General features: G+C 41.1%; 1 protein-coding gene across 3 annotated transcripts in view; it reads right to left on the reverse strand.

Moving 5' to 3' along the window:
- CD109 (CD109 molecule) overlaps positions 1 to 18,310 on the reverse strand; it is a 112,300-nt gene that overhangs the window by 39,720 nt on the left and 54,270 nt on the right. For 2 of the 3 annotated variants that reach the window (XM_084752387.1, XM_084752385.1), the window contains exons 7-17: positions 16,193 to 16,277; positions 14,354 to 14,450; positions 13,697 to 13,838; positions 12,873 to 12,982; positions 9,835 to 10,059; positions 8,474 to 8,575; positions 8,319 to 8,381; positions 6,493 to 6,669; positions 4,571 to 4,723; positions 1,134 to 1,208; positions 603 to 663 (exon numbers count right to left, since the gene is read on the reverse strand). In XM_084752387.1, coding sequence (XP_084608513.1) covers positions 603 to 663; positions 1,134 to 1,208; positions 4,571 to 4,723; positions 6,493 to 6,669; positions 8,319 to 8,381; positions 8,474 to 8,575; positions 9,835 to 10,059; positions 12,873 to 12,982; positions 13,697 to 13,838; positions 14,354 to 14,450; positions 16,193 to 16,277 — 1,290 coding nt within the window. The remainder of the gene's footprint in view (positions 1 to 602; positions 664 to 1,133; positions 1,209 to 4,570; positions 4,724 to 6,492; positions 6,670 to 8,318; positions 8,382 to 8,473; positions 8,576 to 9,834; positions 10,060 to 12,872; positions 12,983 to 13,696; positions 13,839 to 14,353; positions 14,451 to 16,192; positions 16,278 to 18,310) is intronic. The other variant, XM_084752386.1, reaches the window with a different exon arrangement.

Here is an 18,310-nt window from a genome sequence, read left to right on the forward strand (position 1 = left end):
TGGGACACAGATTTGGAGAGTTGTGTAGGACAGAGAATATGAAGATGAAACTAAAATACATTGGTGATTTTAATACCCGGAGACGATAAAGCATTGTAGTCCTTCAAGATAACGAAAGGTAGAGAATTTAAAAGCATCATAAGCTTGATCCTTTCAACCAATGCCAAAACAACTGCACAATTTACAACACAAATTAGAATCGAAGGATGGTGCAACACATCCTAAACTATAACCCCACTTTAATAAACTACGGAAGGCACATGGAAAGCATCCGTTTCAAAGACGTAGTCAGGAGCCCAGATGACATTCCTTGTCATCCTCACACGTGCTTCCAAAGTTCATAAAGTCCAAATGCCTTGGCACATAGCAGTCATGTTGAATCAGAAAGCACCTGTCCCACTAAGAACGTTGTCAGGAGCAGCCAGGCCTGGGGACACACGTGTATAATCCCAGAGCTCTAGGAGGCAGAGGCAGCCGGATCACTGTGAGTTTAAGGCCAGCCTGGTCTGTAAAGTGAGTTCCAAGACAGCCAAGGCTACCCAGAGAAACCCTGTCTTTAAACAACAACAACAACAAAAAGGACGTTGTCAGGTTTTACTTACAAATGCCATCGATGTTACCTTTTGCAAGGTTTGCATCTGTCAGTACCCAGAGACCACATTCCTAGAGAAAATATATATATATATAATTAAAATATTTAACTAAAATGAAATAAAAATCAAAGTTTAAATGTTCTTTAATCATAAAAGTCCCAAACACACCCATTTGGGGACTTAAGCACACACACACACACACACACACACACACACCACGTGTGCATATGTGTCTTTCCCTCCTCCTCCTTTCTTCTCTCACGCACATTCATACAAACATACTTTTCAAAGTCAAACATAATAATACAAAAGTGTGTTTACTGACAATTCCACTAGTCTAACAGTAACTCGGTGAATTTTTCCATTTTCTTTTAAAACCAAAAGGATTTATTTCTCCAGTCAGATTAGATTTATGGGACAGTGAACTTCAGGCACACCCCCAACAGAAGTTACTCTTCCTTATGATAACTAATTATGAAAGTCTTTATAAAATCAAAAGACAATAATATCTTCTCAGATTATTTGGCCAACTGTACATACCTGAAAGACAGCAAAGGAGTTCATGAACATGCCTAGATAATACCCTGTGTTATACAGTTCCAGCTCATGGACTACCTGCACAGAAGACAGAACACAGGCTGGGTTGATTCTCATCTGTCTATCCTGCCCCGACTCATTTCTTAGAAGTAATACCACCCTCATGTTTACAGAACTAGAAAATGACACAATTCAAGGTACCATGAGGATATGAATGACCATTCATCATTCAATCAAGCACAGTCACGCTTCTTATTTAAATTCCTGTTTACTCTGCTCAGTAATATCCAGTTCTTTATAAATATTGACATTAGGTTTTCCTGAAAAAAAATAAACCTGAAATGTCAGTGGCTAAAATAGGGTTCAGCATTAAAACGTATCCATACTTTTAGCAGAGACAAACAGGCTAAAGTGAAGGGGTTGACACTTAAGAAAACTTACAAAATAGTATGTTATTAATATGCAAAAAGCACTCAGCCTTGTTGGTGATCAAAGCATTAGGATTGCACCAGGTGGTACACGCCTTTAACCCCAGCACTCAGGAGGCAGAGGCAGGCGGATCGCTGTGAGTTCGAGGCCAGCCTGGTCTACAATGTGAGTCCAGGGCAGTCAAGGCTACACAGAGAGATACCCTGTCTCAAAAAACCAGGAAAAAAAAAAGAAGAAAAAGAAGAATTTTTAATAATTATATATTTGCACACATCACTTTAGCAATGCTTTTGAGGACATTGCTAGAAAGAATGGGTAAAAGAGACTTAACGGATTGATAAAAATTTCTCTTTTTCTCAAAAGGGTAGACATAGAGTCAGAATCAGACCCTGCAAGTCTACACACAGCTAGATACATACTCAAAAGAGCTGAAAGCAAAGGCTAAGGGCTACTCCTATACGCAGCAGCATTCACGCCAGCCAAAAGTTTACAGGAACAGACAAAACATGGCACACCAGCCATACAATGAACCGGCATTCTGATGGGACGTACTACAGCACAAGAAAGTCATGAAATCATAATACTGATGAGTGAAAATACTCAGCTGAGTGAACTAAGCCAAGCAAACAGTCAAAGATGAAGGGATTCCATTTATATAAACCATCTAGGACAGGCAAGTTATACAAAGACAATAGAGGCTAACAGAAGGCTAGAAACAGGGCCTGCGGAGTAGGAATTGCTTAATATTATGGAGTCTCTGTGAGAAGCAACAGGAAACTTCTGTGTCCTCATGCTAATAGGGACAATTCTGTGTGTATTTTACCTGGTGGGGGGGAGCACAAGTACTGTACACTCTTAGGAAATGTCTGATACGTCTATCTTGTTGCTGTTGTTATTATACACACAAGTGGAGTCAACGGCCCGATTAAAAAGCATGAAGACAATAATAAAAGACTTCCTCGGAGGTGGAGGGACAGCTCATTGTCTGCTCTTACAGACAACCCGAGTTCAGCTCCCAGCACTTATATCAATGGCTCACATCCACCTGTAGGAGCGCCCGGGCATCTCTCTTGTAACCTTCTCACTCACATACACATGTGGTATATATCCACATAAACACATACACCCACACATGGAATTAAAGACAATAAAAATCCATCTTTCTTTAAAACAAACACCCACAACCACATTGCTGCTGCATTCTGCTGTGCTGACAACAACCTCGCTATTCAGACGCTAAGCACGTGCAACACTGGAACAGACACCGGGAGAGAAAACCACCAAGGGAACAAACCAACAACACCTTATGCTCAGCAAGCTAGCAAGTGTCATCAGCCCAAGCACCACACGTTATGCTCAGCAAGTGTCATCAGCCCAAGCACCAACAACCGAGCCAGGCATAAAGGGACAGAAAGCTTCAGAGCCTGCGGAGTCTCCGACTCACATAAACTTCCTATGACATAAACCCTCATCTTGTATGGGAGCTCTTTAAGGCACAGTGGAATGTTCTGGGGGGGCGGGGTCGGAGGCGGGGCTGGAGGGAGAGACCTCCCATCTAGCACAGGATTTGTTAAGCTCAGGAAGTAAGCAACCCAGAAGCTTCAGAAAGCCCCTGAAGCTGATCAGATTCACCAGCCCCCTTTCTTCCCCAAGTACATATAAGCCAGTGGTTCCCAACCTTCCTAATGCTGCGACTCATTAATACACACTTCTTCATGATGTGGTGACCCCCGCAACCTTAGAATTATTTTTCTTAATACTTCATAACTGTAATTTTGCTACTGTTATGAACTGTAATATAAATACATGATAGGCAGGATATCTGATATGCTACCCCTGTGAAAGGGTTGGTCCTCCAAAGGGGTCACAACCCACAGGTTGAGAACCACTAATATAAGCAGTGAGTAGACTAGCTGAGACACTTAGAAGACTCAGAGACTAGCCAAGATGTCTGGAAGAGGCGGCTCATCAAAGCTTCCTGGAAGAAACAGAGACCAGTTGAGTTGCCTGGAAGAGGTTCACACCGACCGCGTTACCTAGAAAGGCGCTCTCCATCGGATTGAGCCACCCAGAGCTCCCGGTTGTCCACCCACACTGCGGGAAGCTGAAGCAGGAGTTCGAGAGAGGTCTGTGTCGCATACTAAGAATCTGTCTCAAATAGCAATCATAAAGCCAGCAGTGCTGGTGCACGCCTTTAATCCCAACCCCTTGGGAGGCGGGGCAGGAGGATCTCTGTGAGTTCGAGGCTAGCCTGGTCTACAGAGCTAGTTTGGGAACAACCAAGAACATACAGAGTAACCCTGCTTTGAAAAAGCCAAATAATAATAACAATAATAATAATAATAATAATAATAATAATAATAATAATAATAATAACAACAACAACAATAACAACAACAACTAACCACAGCATGCATCTCAGTGGAAGAGGGCTTGCCTAGCGTGGTACAATGTCCTAAGTTAAATCTCTAAGACCACATACACGTGCACACACACACACACACACATGTGCACACACACACATGTGCACACACACACACACACACACACACACACACGCACGACACATAGTGTTCAAAAGTGCTCAGAAAACATACTGATCATCAAATCCTAGAACTAGAGAAAAATTAATTAATATTAAAACAAATTAGAAATTGTAAAGTAAGCACAGTAAATATACATAAGGGATGCAAGGAAGTATTGGTAATACATATAATTAGTAACAAGAACAAAAATTAATATCCAAAATGTTATAGTATGTATTAGAATATAATAGATATCCAAAAAAGTAAACTTTAAACACATACACATGTCCTATACTAACCCAGCGGCGCACACACATGTGCCTCTGCCCAGCCCTACCCTAGAACACAGATGCTTTCTTCTCTGAAGGTTTTTCTGTTACTATCTGTTATTATCGAAAGGGACTGATGACTTTCCTTTAAATATTTAAGGTGATGCAATAGTGATTAACACACGTTTTCACACACACCAAAAAAAATTACACTCACGTTTTCCATTGTGATATCATTTGAGGCATTCATCAAGCTCACACTTTGGTCAACAGCTACAATCCCAACTACAGATTCAGGCTGTGTTACAGAGATCCTGAGAGACACCTTCTCGGATGGCCTGGCTTTAGGTTTGCTCCAAAATAGCTTTATCTGCGAAAGGGAGAAGGCAAGATTAATTTATTTCATTTTCTTCAGATCGATGGATCAAGACCTCCGGATTTTCCTCTGCCTCGGCCCAGGGAGAACTCCAAAACCACATACAACTCTCCTCTAATGACAAATCTTCCGATTACCCTCCACCTCTCTGCCTTTCTCCGGTTTCCGTCCCTCGGTCCTCAGCTGGTATATCCAAATTACAGTAGAATCTAAAATACCTGGGGAAGGCCACCCTCTAAATGGAGGCACGGAAAGAGGAAAACTGCTGTAGGTTCCGACAGGCCAGCGACCTTAGTGACCCAGTAGGAAACATAATGAGGACTCTCAGGGTGTGACATTTCTCACAGAACTGCCTGGGGAGTGAGGGGAAAAAAAGGTTCTTCGCAGAAAGGGAATAGTCAAATTCTCCTCTACTGAACTTCATCTGTCTGTATGTTCCGCAAAGCCTGGTCCAACTAATACTTCATAAAGACCATGACTCTGTCGCGGGAGGAAGTTCCTGCTGAAGACATCCACGTCATCCAGCTCCATCCAAGAGCAAGCTGCACCCTCGGTTACACAGCACAGCCAAGATGCTCCCTCTAAGTGGCTGAACGACTGACTGGCTTCCTCCCGTGGGTGCTCCCTAACTGCTCTCTCACTTCAGTCTGTTTTTTTATCATCATTACACAAAAATCACAGAAAGTATGTTTTAATAAAATTGAAATTTTCTATGTCATTTGTCCAAAAATATTATATGTAGACGCCCTTTCATATACTCGGCTTCCCCAGTGTCGGTAATCTTACACACTCTTCATAGATTGCTATGGGGGTCCCTAGAGGTGGGGCCCCTTCTTATGTGTCCATAACTCCTTTCTAAAATTCACTTGTTGTAGGTGATCATTATAAAGTGAAGTTTTTTTTTACTGACACTAAGAAAATATATTGCTACTTCTCTAAAAACTTTTTACAAGAGAAAGAATAGAAGTTTGTATTATACTTTGAGGAAATTGGAGTTGCTCGGGGCTGGGGTGCAGCTCAATATTAGCACATTTGTCTAGAATGCACTAGGCCCCAGAGTCACTCTCTATCATACAAAAAAAAAACAATTAAAATAAATCATTTTAAGTAAAAGAAAACAAACTCGACATTTTAACAATGTTTAAAGGAAACATTAAGAGAGCTTTACAAATCACAACATTGAAACAGGTTCTTGAGAAGATCAAGGCAACAGTATTTAGTGAGAACAGCGCCTCATTCTGCCGTCTGTAAGATCTTCAGAGCCAGGCTGAGGTGGTCTCCTGTGCAAGCTAAGGGAATACCCTGGGACTGATGCACTGGTGACGAGGCTCCACACACACCCTGGAGAGCAGGGCACTGGGATCACTGAAACTTTCTCCTGTCAGCTTCCAGATGACAGCGTAGATCCACACACCTCCAATGGTCCTGCCGTTCCCTACACCCACCTCACTGCCACACCGAGGTCAGCACCACACCCAGTCTGTGTCACCACTAGAATTCCAGGCCAGAGAAATATTGACTCAAATATTAAAAAAAAAAAAAAAAATACTGACATGCCTTGGATGATTTTGAGTTAAAGCCTTAAGGCCAGGCTAAGTCACACCTGACAGATAATAACTGTGGAGCTTCATATGAAATATCTATCTGCTTAGTACAGGGAGGAATGCAAGTGTCTGGGCAAGGTGGATAAACAATTCTTCGGTAAAGAATATTACATTTATCAGCCATCACTAGAATGAAGTTTTAAGCTTCATCATTCTTACCTTATTTTTAAAAACAAGCTGAACGGGGACTTTTATAACATCATTTATAATTTCCCCATCATCGGCAACATAATACACAATTATGCAGGCCTTGGGAGCCCAGGAAGCTTCTGGTGTTAAAAAGAAAATTCTTGAATTTTGTTTGCCTACAGCCACCAACTGTCCCTTTGATACTACCTAAAAATTTAAAAAAAAAAAAAAAAAGGTCAATTATTTGCTGAAGACTATTATATCTCAACTGAAGTTATATTTGGAATAATTTTAAGGATACATATAAATTCTTAAATTATCTTTCCAAACTTTGTACATGCAAAAAAAAATCTATGTGATAGATTTTAAATAGGAATTAAATTTCAAAAATAGATATTGTGATTGTTAAGACCAGCAATGAATCAATGAAAAATAAATGGTAGTTGAACAAAACAAAAAAAATCTATGTACATTGAAAAAATAAAATGACATTAAAACAATGAATCAATGAAAAATAAATGGTAGTTGAACAAAACAAAAAAAATCTATGTACATTGAAAAATAAAATGACATTAAAACACCACATTGCAGTAATACTCATGTCATCCTTTACAAAGGTTATTTTTCATTCCCAGTTTTTATTTTTTTTTTTTTGCACTTTTAATTTTCAATTGACACATAATATCTGTACATATTTATGTAATCCATTGTAACATTTCAGTGCATGTATACAATGTATAATGACTAAATTAAGGTAACTGGCCTACGTAGGCTCTCATACCCTGACCATGTCATTTTTAAGTGTCAGCAATCATTTTTATTATTATTGTCCATTGTCAATTTGAGTAAATCTCGCCAATAAAACATCACTGAATATTTTTTAACACACAAATGTGGATGTCAAAACTTTTCCTGCACCTACTGAGACAAGTGAAGTTTTCATGTTGCTATATCACATTAATAGTTTGTATTTCTCTGCTTCTGTATGAAGGTTTGTGCATATAACTCCAGGTGCCCACAGAAGTCAGATGGCTCAAATCCCCTGGGAGCTGCCCAACAGGTGTGCTCCGCACTGACCTCAGCTCTTTTGTAAGACAGTACACACTTATAACGGAGCCATCTCTGCAGCCCAGCACTGAGTGTGGTATGTTGGCCGTTTCTAAACCTACTATTAGATGGAAAGAAACAGAGCTCTCGTTGGCAAGCCATTGGTGGCAAACTCTATTTTCTTTCCTTTTTTTTTTTTAAGATTTATTTATTTATTATTATGTATACAGTGTTCTGCCTGCATGTACACCTGCAGGCCAGAAGAGGGCATCAGATCACATTATAGACGTCTGTGAGCCACCATGTGGTTGCTGGGAATTGAACTCAGGACCTCTGGAAGAACAGCCAGTGCTCTTATATTTCTTATATTTCTCAGTTTTCACCAATGGATCCATGCTGTCTGTATACTAGAAATTTACATTTTCTTCTTGGTGCAAAATGTAATTATCTATATTTTAAATGAAAATGTAAATATAGTTGAAGAAAGAAAACTGATTACACAGTGAAAAGAGCAGACTGGTTTATAACATGTTAGTAAGTCTGGTGATGACATAAGGTAAGTATCACTTAAGATGGTTCTAGAACAGATCATAAACTTAAACTCTGAGAAATTACTAGCCTGCAAGGCAGCAAGGAAGGTGAAGGTGCTTGCCACACAAGCCTCGTGGCCTTGGAATCCAAGGTAGAAGGAAATAACCGACTCTTAAATGTCCTTTCTGACCTCTGCATACATGCCATGACACACATGACGTTACACATATGCACATACACACATAGTGATAAATAAAACCTTAAAATAAAAAGATTACCATATAGCTTAATTCCTTGAGTTGCTTGTTGCTATTAACAGTCAGTTCAAAAGGTGATCCCACCTAGAAAAAAAAGGAATTAATACGTACACATACACCCCAATTATAAAAATATCAAATCACGTTGCAATTCCCAAGTGAGTCAAAAGCATTACCTTTACATGGTCATCTTTGGTTTTAAGCTGGATGTAAGTCCTGCTAGGGGAGGTGAACATGCCGTGAACTGCCATGTTACCTGTGCTATCAAGAAAAGAAGCCTGCAACAAAGGAAACAAAGCTATAAATGCTCAGTCTCGGTTAACTTGAGAAGAAGCACTAACTGTTGAGTAAGCTAGATTCTTTCACTCTTGTTTTCATGTAGAAATACATCCAGCAGACATGGGCTCCTCGTCATTTTATAGATCATACTATAAAGAATGTGACAGCTTTAAGGCATAAGAAAAGGGTCTTTGACAGTGTAGCCCGGAAAAAGAAAGCACAGCCCTCGGTGACTTCAGAATCAATGTCTTTAAGAAACGCAAGTAGAAGATGGAATTAAACGTGAAATGGGTCCTCTCCTTCTTCCCATACAAAGCTCAGACAGAAGCAAGAAACATCACACTCTGCCTCACGCACCAACGTCAAGAGTCAAAAAATCAGCCAGAGCAAGCGGGGTGTAGCACTCAGGAGGCAGAAGCAGGAGAATCTCTGTGAATCTGAGGCTAGCCTGGTCCATAAAGTAAGTTCCAGGTCACCTAGAGCTGTTTCACAAAGAAACCCTGTCTCAAAAAAAACTTTACAAAAAAAAAAAAAATCAAGCCAGGCGGTGGTGGTACAAACCTTTAAACCCAGCACTTGGGAGGCAGAGGCAGGCAGATCTCTGCAAGTTCGAGGCCAGCCTGGTCTACACAGCAAGTCAAGGCTACACAAAGAAACCCTGTCTTGAGGGGGAAGGGGGATGAAATCAGTCAGTGATAGTGGGGACACACCTGCAGTCCCAGTGTTCATTAGGCAAAGGCCGGAGGGTCATGAGTATGAGGGCAGTCCAGACTACACAGTGGGCTCCAGACCAGGCTGGAGTGTGTAATGAGACTCTATCTCAAAACAGCACAGCACAAAGGAAAGAGCTGCCACCAGTGCTGTTTCCTAACCACTTAGGGCTCTGACTGTGGCAGTGTCGATAGCCAAAAGGAAGGTTACAGGAATCATGGGACATTCCCAGACAGGCCATGCTGGAAGAGAAAGATCGGGGAAGGTGATTTCAAATAACTGAAAATCAACAAAGATGAGGGTTTGAGACGCTTCTCCACCGAATCTTCATGTTGCTATATTTTTCTGTGGTCCTTAAAATGAAATTACAAGGAAGCATCCAAAGTGGACCTTAGCTGCTGTGGTCAATGACTTCTAGCACTTCCCCTATGTGTAAATCAGACAAATGTCCATTTCCTGTGCTCTCTGAACTCCGAGGGGGTGTCGCCCACAAAAAAAAAAAAATCCCAACAATAACACCCTGCTGTGACGTGAAACCAGACTGCACCTTCAGTTGTAGCTCGCTGGAATTGTACAGGATCGGGAATTCAATATTAAAGATCCCACTGTGGGGGACAGTATAATTTATGATGCGGATATCATCCATCTCCTGGTTCCCTCTGTACCACCTGTTCCAGATGTTGGTATTTTTCTGCTGCTGCACCGTGACGACTAACTTGTTTCTTCTCTCTTCATGAGTCAGCTGACTGCCATCAGAGCGGCTGATCTTCACCTAATGGTTAAAACAAGATATTCTAAGACAGGGGATAGGAAAAGCAAAAGAGTTGAGCCCGGTTGAACGTAGTTTCTGTCTGTACCATTCTCAGAATGCTGAACTTCTGGCAGCCACTGGTAGCACCCTAGTCCACACTGAGGAACCCTTCTCCAGGAGGCATCTGATGCCGTGATCACTGCTCCCTTAGCCACCTGGCATCCTTGCATGACACAGTTCTCTTTTGCATCATAGCCCTCTTTTTGTCCTATTGTAATCAGCCTAGCAGGAGTGAAGATTTTCTAAATTCCCTCTTGCACTGTGCACTTTGGCTATGAGACTATTAAAATGTGGAACACAAATCATTGGAACTGCCCCCCAGGAATCTCATGCTGGGAGAAGAGAAAGGCCTTGAACCAGACAGAGGGGAGACTTGTCTCCCGGAATTCCAGCTTGCTAGATAAGAGAGATGGTGAAGGACCATCTGTTGGTGGGACCATGCCTGGCCTCACCTTGTGACTGTTTAGACATGAGTAGCAGTGGCCTCTACTTAAGCCTTCACTTTATGACTCCAGTGATGAACCTGGAGGGATGGGGTCACTGGATCTCATTGTGTTCCTTTCCACGGTGGCCACATTGAATAAATCACCTTTTTTGTTTGTTTGTTTGTTTACCACTAATTTGACTGCTTTAATCAGCTTACTGAGGACAAGTGGCCAAATATGGCATACTGGGTCACTAGCTATGACCCCACGTTTGGTAAACACTCTGTGTCCCCATTGGTTTCTGGTTCTTTTTCCTTCTTCAAAACATCCAACACTCAGCTGGTTTAGCTTCAGCATTATTTGTGATTGCACCCCAAACTAAAAATTCCCACCCTCACCTGACCCTGGAGCTCCTATTCCATTGCTCCACTTGAGGAACTCTCTACCTGATACTCAGTCACCTCAAATTCAGCACATTAATATCAAAGCAACCACTGCACGGGTCCTGTTTTTACCAGCCACCATAATTCTGACGGAATGACAATTTCAATTTGCCCATTGACTCCCCACAACCACCTCCCAACTAGTGAGTACCATGACCCATAATTCCCTTGCCTTTCATCTCCACTCCCATAGTCACCACTGCAGGATTCCTCATCTCACACCTCACTGCTGGGGCCATCTTCTCATGGGCCTCCAACATCCTCCTCAGACACTGCTTTCATGGCATCTCTCCCACCTATGTGTGCGCGCATACATGCGCGCGCGCACGTGCACACACACACACACACACACACACACACACACACACACATGTTGGAAGTTGGTCTGATATACTTTGATGCTAAATAACGCTTGCTGTCTCTATACCCCAAGGTTGCTATGTAACCTTGCCTACGAGACTTCCTGTTTCACTAATAAAGGGCCATTACAGCTGGGCAGGGCAAATAGGATAGGTGTGGCGCTAAGGTTCCTAGGCTTTGGGGGGACAGAGAGAATCTTAGGAAGGAAAGAAACCAGAGGAAGAAGAGCAGGAAGAAGGGACTGGTGCTGTGGGTTAGGCAAGAAGAAGCACGTGGCCGGCATGGATGGAGATTTGGCCCCAACAAAGAGCATTAACAAGTTATTTGGGATTGTGGATGGGAGGTAGCTTGATAGAAATTATTAGAAGCAGATGGCATGGGATTGGGGCAGGGATCCCATACCTGCCCCACTATGGGAAGTAGTTTAGGGGATTAATATCTGCCCTGCCCCAGGTTAACTAAGGCTATTTGAAAGTATAATAGGTGTCTGTGTTTCATTGATTGCTAGTAGGTTAGAAAATACTGCCGTAATAATAATTATAGGTCTAATAATGCCTATTATTAGACCTACTGATAAATGAACCAACACACACACACACACTCCACCAGCCCCACCCCACCTGTGGGCATTGCCTCCCACTCTTCTCACTGCCTAGAGCATAAAACTCAACCCACCCAAGAGGTCTTCTGGAGCTCAGGATCGTCTTGAGTCTTCTAAGCATTTAATCAGAACAAGCCCTCAGCTGCAAACGCCTAGTCCGAGCCCTCAGCTGCAAACACCTCGTCTGAGCCCTCAGCGGCAATCGCCCAGGTCCAGCTGCTTTTCTGAGTGCACTCTCATCTTGCCAAGCACAGCTTTCTTTGTATTTCCTTGCTCCCCGCCTCACACCCCATGCTCAAACACTTAAAACACTACAAATCCTGTCCTCATCCAAGACTTCCTCTTCCATAAGGCACCCTTTAAAAACCTCCATTCCCACCCCCAAAGCCAACTCCTCCCTCCTGGCTCTCCCTCGGCTTTTTATAAGCTTGTCCAAGCACCGTACCCCGCACACTGTCAAAATTCACTCAGGTTGAGGGATGGTGCATAAATATGAACAATGAACAGATGGCATACATATGAAAATGTCATAAAGAAACACAACATTGTGTATGTTTCCTAGACGTTTATTCTTTTTCCAATTTACTCAAATGCTAAGTATTAACTCAACATTCTCTCTGTATAGGGGAACATCCTTGATGGTGATTTTTAACACTGCATTAATTAACATCAAACTGAAAACTTTGTCATTTCTTCACTAATAAAAAGCTTTAGTGTTGTAATCTATAGCAAATGAACTGCTAGTTAAGTAAATTTGGGGGGGGGGGACTTGGCTATTTTTAGAAACCCCTTTAAAAATATATATGAGACAAAGGTCATTTGGAAGCAGTCCTCCACATTCATATTCCTAAAGAAGAAAAGTAACCCTTCTTAACTTAAAGACGCTGAGCACGTGATTTCCCACTGTCGCATGCTTACGGGCTAGCAATAAATACCCCAACTTACAGTGGTTGTAAAGTTGAGAGAGGGCTTCAAGACGGTAGCATAATCATAAAACTCAATGATGTAATCATGTTGCTTGAAAAACACATTGGTACTTGCGTTTCTGGAGATACCTGTATTGGGGATTGCATCATTTAGATTGTTAATGGAGTGTTTCATCAATGGCTTGTGTCCACCTGAGCTTCCTGCTGCTGAAGCAACTGAAGATAACAGGGCACACAAGCCTATTTCCGTTATTGACTACAATCCAATGGCAAGAGAAACGGAGTTTCAGCACGCTCTTCTCCCTGGTTTGTACGCCAGGAGAAGACGGCGCAGACAGAAGAGGTTTTGTTTGTTGGGTTAACTAACTCAGTCTGTTGAGACAGTAAGAGAAGGCTCTAAGCAACTAACTTTTACTTTTACTTTTCTTATTACAAGAGTAAACTGTCTAGGAAGCAGGAGAGACCACAAAGAGCAAGTGATAAAGGAGAAAAGAAAGAAGAGGAAGCCAGTCCACAGAAACGCAGTCCTCCTGTGCGCTTTTCAGGCTGGGAAAACAGAGCTGACACGGAGAGGGGGAGGGGTGCCCCGGCGGGGGGGGGGGGGGTGTCAGGGGGGCGGGGTTGTGTAGCAGCTACTATTATGATATGGAGTTGAAGTACAGGTTTCCCAAAAAGTGAGTTTCTTTTTCTTTTTCCTTCTTTCTTTCTTTAATGAAACACTGTACAAGTTTTCAACATTAAGCAACCTCCCCAAAGAAACAGAGAATCCCCTCTCCTGAGCGTGCTAGCGCAGTAAGCAGGTAACAGACAGGAACGGGTTTTACCTTCATGAAGGCTACAAACCTGTAAGGGATTCTGTCACGGTGGCTATGATCTCTATGGGCCCAGGGACAAACGGGCCCACGTGTTCAGAAAGCACATCCGAGAAATCCATCACCCTTTTCATCTCTTTAGCATCAAAAGAGAAGTTTTTGGATCCATTTATCTGTTTTGTTTTAAAAATTCCATTTTACTTTTCACTTTAGGAATATGAATTCTAGAAACAAGACTCTAACTCGTATTTGACAGTTCTGGCCCACTTCATTCACTCATCTGTGCTAGAATGTTCTTAATTTTCTTACAGTCTCATTTTAGTAATTCTGTACAAAACTTTATTTTTAGAAAAAAAAATAAATGTTCCACACTGTGACCTGAGTCATAATTTTTATGCTATCTATATCACATTATGAAAAAATGGGTATAAACTCTCAATAAGTACTACATTCTCCTGTCATTTCTATAATTAATTTCTGATGAGACAGAGTCTCACAAAAGCACTGCTGGCTTCAGGTTTGCTAGATAGCAGAGGCTGGTCTTGAACTACTGACCCTCCTCCCTTTACCTCCTCAGGAGCTAAAATAATAGGTGTGTGCCAAGACACCCAACCAGGTCCTATAATTATTTTTTCAACCAAGACTTAAAAGGTCCCCTTGTAGATTATAAAACGTCTGCAAAGGTTACCTCAAAGTGTTTTGTGATATTTTTCTTCTCTCCCCAAAAGGATAAAGGTAAAAATGTAAGTGTTACGTGTCCCTTCACTGGCTTCCCGTATGTATACCTGAAAAACAATTTTTAAAATGTTGTATTATTATACTTTCAACTCAATGGAACTCAGAGGAACACAACAAAAATATCATTTCCAATAAGCATACACTAGGAATTCAACAGAATGGAACTACATTAAAAGCTCACCTCCACTACAATTAAATAAAAATAATAATAATAATTGTTTAAAAAGGCACAAGCCAGTCATGTCAGCACTGTTATCCCAGCAGATAGGAGGGAGGCTGAGACAAAAGAAACTTAAGGTCAGCTTGGGCTACTTCTCAACAATCTATCTGAAGAAAACATAAAACAACAAAAACACTGAGAACGAAGAATGTTCTTAACAAACAGTGATTCTTCAGATAAGGTCTCCAAATGAAAGCCTGAATCAGAGCATCTAAAATCAGTACAAAGGCCACCGGTCAGTGCCCTCCGCCCACTGAGAGGACCCCGAGGAACTGAAAGAATTAAGGGACAGTGAGCTCTAAAAGACCTTGAAAATCTCTCCACACTAGAAACCTAGACTGGCCGTGGCATGCAATGTCTACAAACTTCACAGCCTTTAAAAATGTACAAATGTTAATCGAAGTTATAACCACTGTAGCCAATTGTCACACGTCCCAGGATTCTGCAGGAGAGATTATCAGATCTCAGACTACGGAGCACCAAGTGCCCATCTAGCTACCAAAAAAAAAGAAAGAAAGAAAGAAAGAAGTTGAGTTTGCGTTTTAGCAAAGAAACTTTAAATCATCATTTCTAACCCTCGCTTCAAACCTTTGGCATCAAACCGCATTCTGTGTCACTTCACGGTTTTAGTCTTTATCCCCTTCGTTTATCTCCTCTCATAACGGCAACATTTTTTTTTTCCATGTAAAGGAAAGGCGATCTTCAGTCTGTCGTTCTACCTCCAGCAAGTCCTTTTTAAACGCGTGACCCGAGTTCCTCCCCTCCCGTCTCTATTCCAAAGGCTGGGCCAACCATTAAAGCCACTTTTGCTTTGCATTTTGCCATTGTAATGGTGAGCTGATGTTTCCTGAATCTGGTAATTAGACACAGAAATAACCTCTCCTCTGGGCTGACTCCAAAGCAAATTTAGAATTTTCCAAATTAAGAGGAAGGAGGAAAAAAAAATCCACCTTCAAATATATACCATCCTTCCAAATAGAAAGAGTGGAGTTAGTGGGGGGCCAGGAAGGAAACCGGGGCGTTAGAGCCACTCACTGGAGTCCTCAGTGCATAGCATGGCCTGTGTCTTGTTAACTATTTAAGTAAAGGCAAGAGCAGAAGGCCAGGATAGTATATTTTAAATAGTTGTATCATATGATACTTCAGGGTGCTTTAAAATAACAATTTAGTGTATTCTCAAGGGCAACTTTCTTTTAATTTTGGTTGAAATGTGAAACAGAGAAGCTACAGAGAGATGGCTCAGTGGTTAAGTTCCCCTCCCCCCCCCCATTCTGAGCCCCTAAACACATAGCAGTTTACAAACATAACAATGCATTCTACAAGCTCCTTAGTCACTAGTGTGTGGGAAGTGTTTCAGGAGTAGCAGCTTGAAGTAGAGTTACAGATGTCAGGACTTGTAGACATCTGTCTTGTGCTACATGAAGTACTGCACACAGTTGCTGACTATACATGAGGGTCTTTTTTTAAAAAGCAAAACCTTGTGCTAGTATTCTGATGTATGATCCGGAGCTTTTCGCCATGCTGATTTACAACAGTTTAGAGCCATACCAAAAGACAAAGGCGACTTACGTTGCTGTGAGGGTACCACTTAAGTTCTTAGCTTTCAAAGAACAGTATAGCGGTGTTTGCAAAGTAACTTCAAACTTCGGTAACACTGCAGAAGAAAAGGAATCTAGTTTACTGGCATCCTCAGCTGAACCACAATAAATAATAAAGACTTGTTCTAACAAGTTCATAATTGGTATTTCCTGAACTTGGATTTAGTAGGATCCACACACATATTAACATAAATCGAAAAGCCCTTTATATAACTCAATTAGTCCTTCTTTCAGTCACTTTATATAATAATGGCATGGTTTTTGTTGTTTGCTTTACATCTAGAGTGTTAACCAAAGGGAATAAAATGTGAGTCACACACATTTAATTTTTCATTTCTAATGATCACATTAAAAAAAAAATAAACAACAGGTAAAATCAATTTGGCAATATTTTTCTTAACTGGTCTAAAATCTTAATGCTTTAATATTTAGCCAAAATTTAAAACTGGTTATTAATCAACTTTCTTTTTCTTGCACTAAGTCTTGGAAATCTGGTATGAATTTTACATGTATAACATGTCTTTATTGGGACCAGATACATGTCAAAGACTGTACCTCTGTATATGGTGAGGGGCTCTGGGTGACGCACACAGTTCCAGTTAAGGGGACACAAAACAGTACAGCCAGCATAAGCTAAAAGTAGCTTTTACTAATTTTAATTGGTTGGAAAAAATCAAAAAAGAAATATATAGTGACGCACAAGTTTATTGCATGCATGACAGCAGCATTCGCTTATGTATTGTCTGTGTTTGTCATTCTACAGAGATAAAGATGAACAATTATAACAGATACCTATGGCCTCCATCGACCAAAATACTACTTTCAGTCCCATTACAGGAAAATACTTCACTCTTCCCTGTTCCAGGCCGTGACATACGGATGTGAAAATACTGTGGGAGCCAGAGAAGCTGGAATCACAAAGCCGTACCAAACTATGTTTCACACTCCTTTTGCTTAAATTAAAAGTGATCATAAAGTGTTACATAAATCCAATTACGGGGCTCATCTATAAGCTCAGAGCCACTACTTAATTTATTAGCAGTTAGGGAGGTCTTAGGCTTTTACTCATCTCTGCCTTCTCTCTATCCACCAACAACAGCCAGATCCATCTGTGTGCTTAGAAATGCAATGTGGGGGCTGGAAAGATGGCTCAGCGGTTAAGAGCACTGGTTGCTCTTCCAGAGGTCATGAGTTCAACGCCCAGCAACCACATGGTAGCTCACAACCATCTACAATGTGATCTGATGTCTTCTTCCGGCATGCAGGTGTACATGCAGAAAAAGCACTGTATACATAATAATAAATAAACAAATCTTTTAAAAAAAAAAAAAAAGAAAAGAAAGAAAGAAAGAAAAAAGAAATGCAATGTGGCACCTGCAAGCGTTAAGCACCCTGTCTCCACCGTGTCGACAGATAAAGATATCCAGAAAGTAACTAGTGTCAAATCGGCATTTTGGTTTGTTTGTTTTTTGATACATGGAAATGGACCCAGGGCTTTAGCCATGCTTTCCACTGAGCCATGACCCAACTCCAATGTTCAGTTTTCAAAGAGTCAAAAAGTTTTACTATTTTATAAGTACAACAGTACAGGGAAGCCAGGTACTTGGGAGGCCACGGTGAGAAGATAGTATCACATCTGAGGCTAGCCTACTCTGCAAAGCAAGCTCCAGACAACACTACATGAAGAGACCCCCGTCTCGAATAAATAAAAACAGAAGGCTGGAGAGGTAGCTAAGTAATTAAGAGCACTGACTGCCTTTCCAGTTCCAAGGGGATCCTACGCCCTCTTCTGCCTTCCATAGGCCACAGCACACATGTGGTGCACAGACACACGTGACAGGTAAACATTTATACACATAAAGTAAAATATATATGTATAAACCTCTTAAAAATAGAAAAATTGTCACAAGAAAAAAAAATGACATTGTGAAATGTTAGATACTGGCTGCTTTTTTCTTCATAATGTAATTTCAGAACATTCGCAAAGAAAATATACACTTAATCCTACAAGGAATGCTAACCTTAAACCTTCATTTGGATTCTCATTTTATTTTTTTTTAAAGATTTATTTATTTACTATATATACAGT

Source organism: Acomys minous (genome assembly GCF_964271855.1).
Source record: "Acomys minous genome assembly, chromosome: 13".
NCBI lineage: Eukaryota > Metazoa > Chordata > Mammalia > Rodentia > Muridae > Acomys > Acomys minous.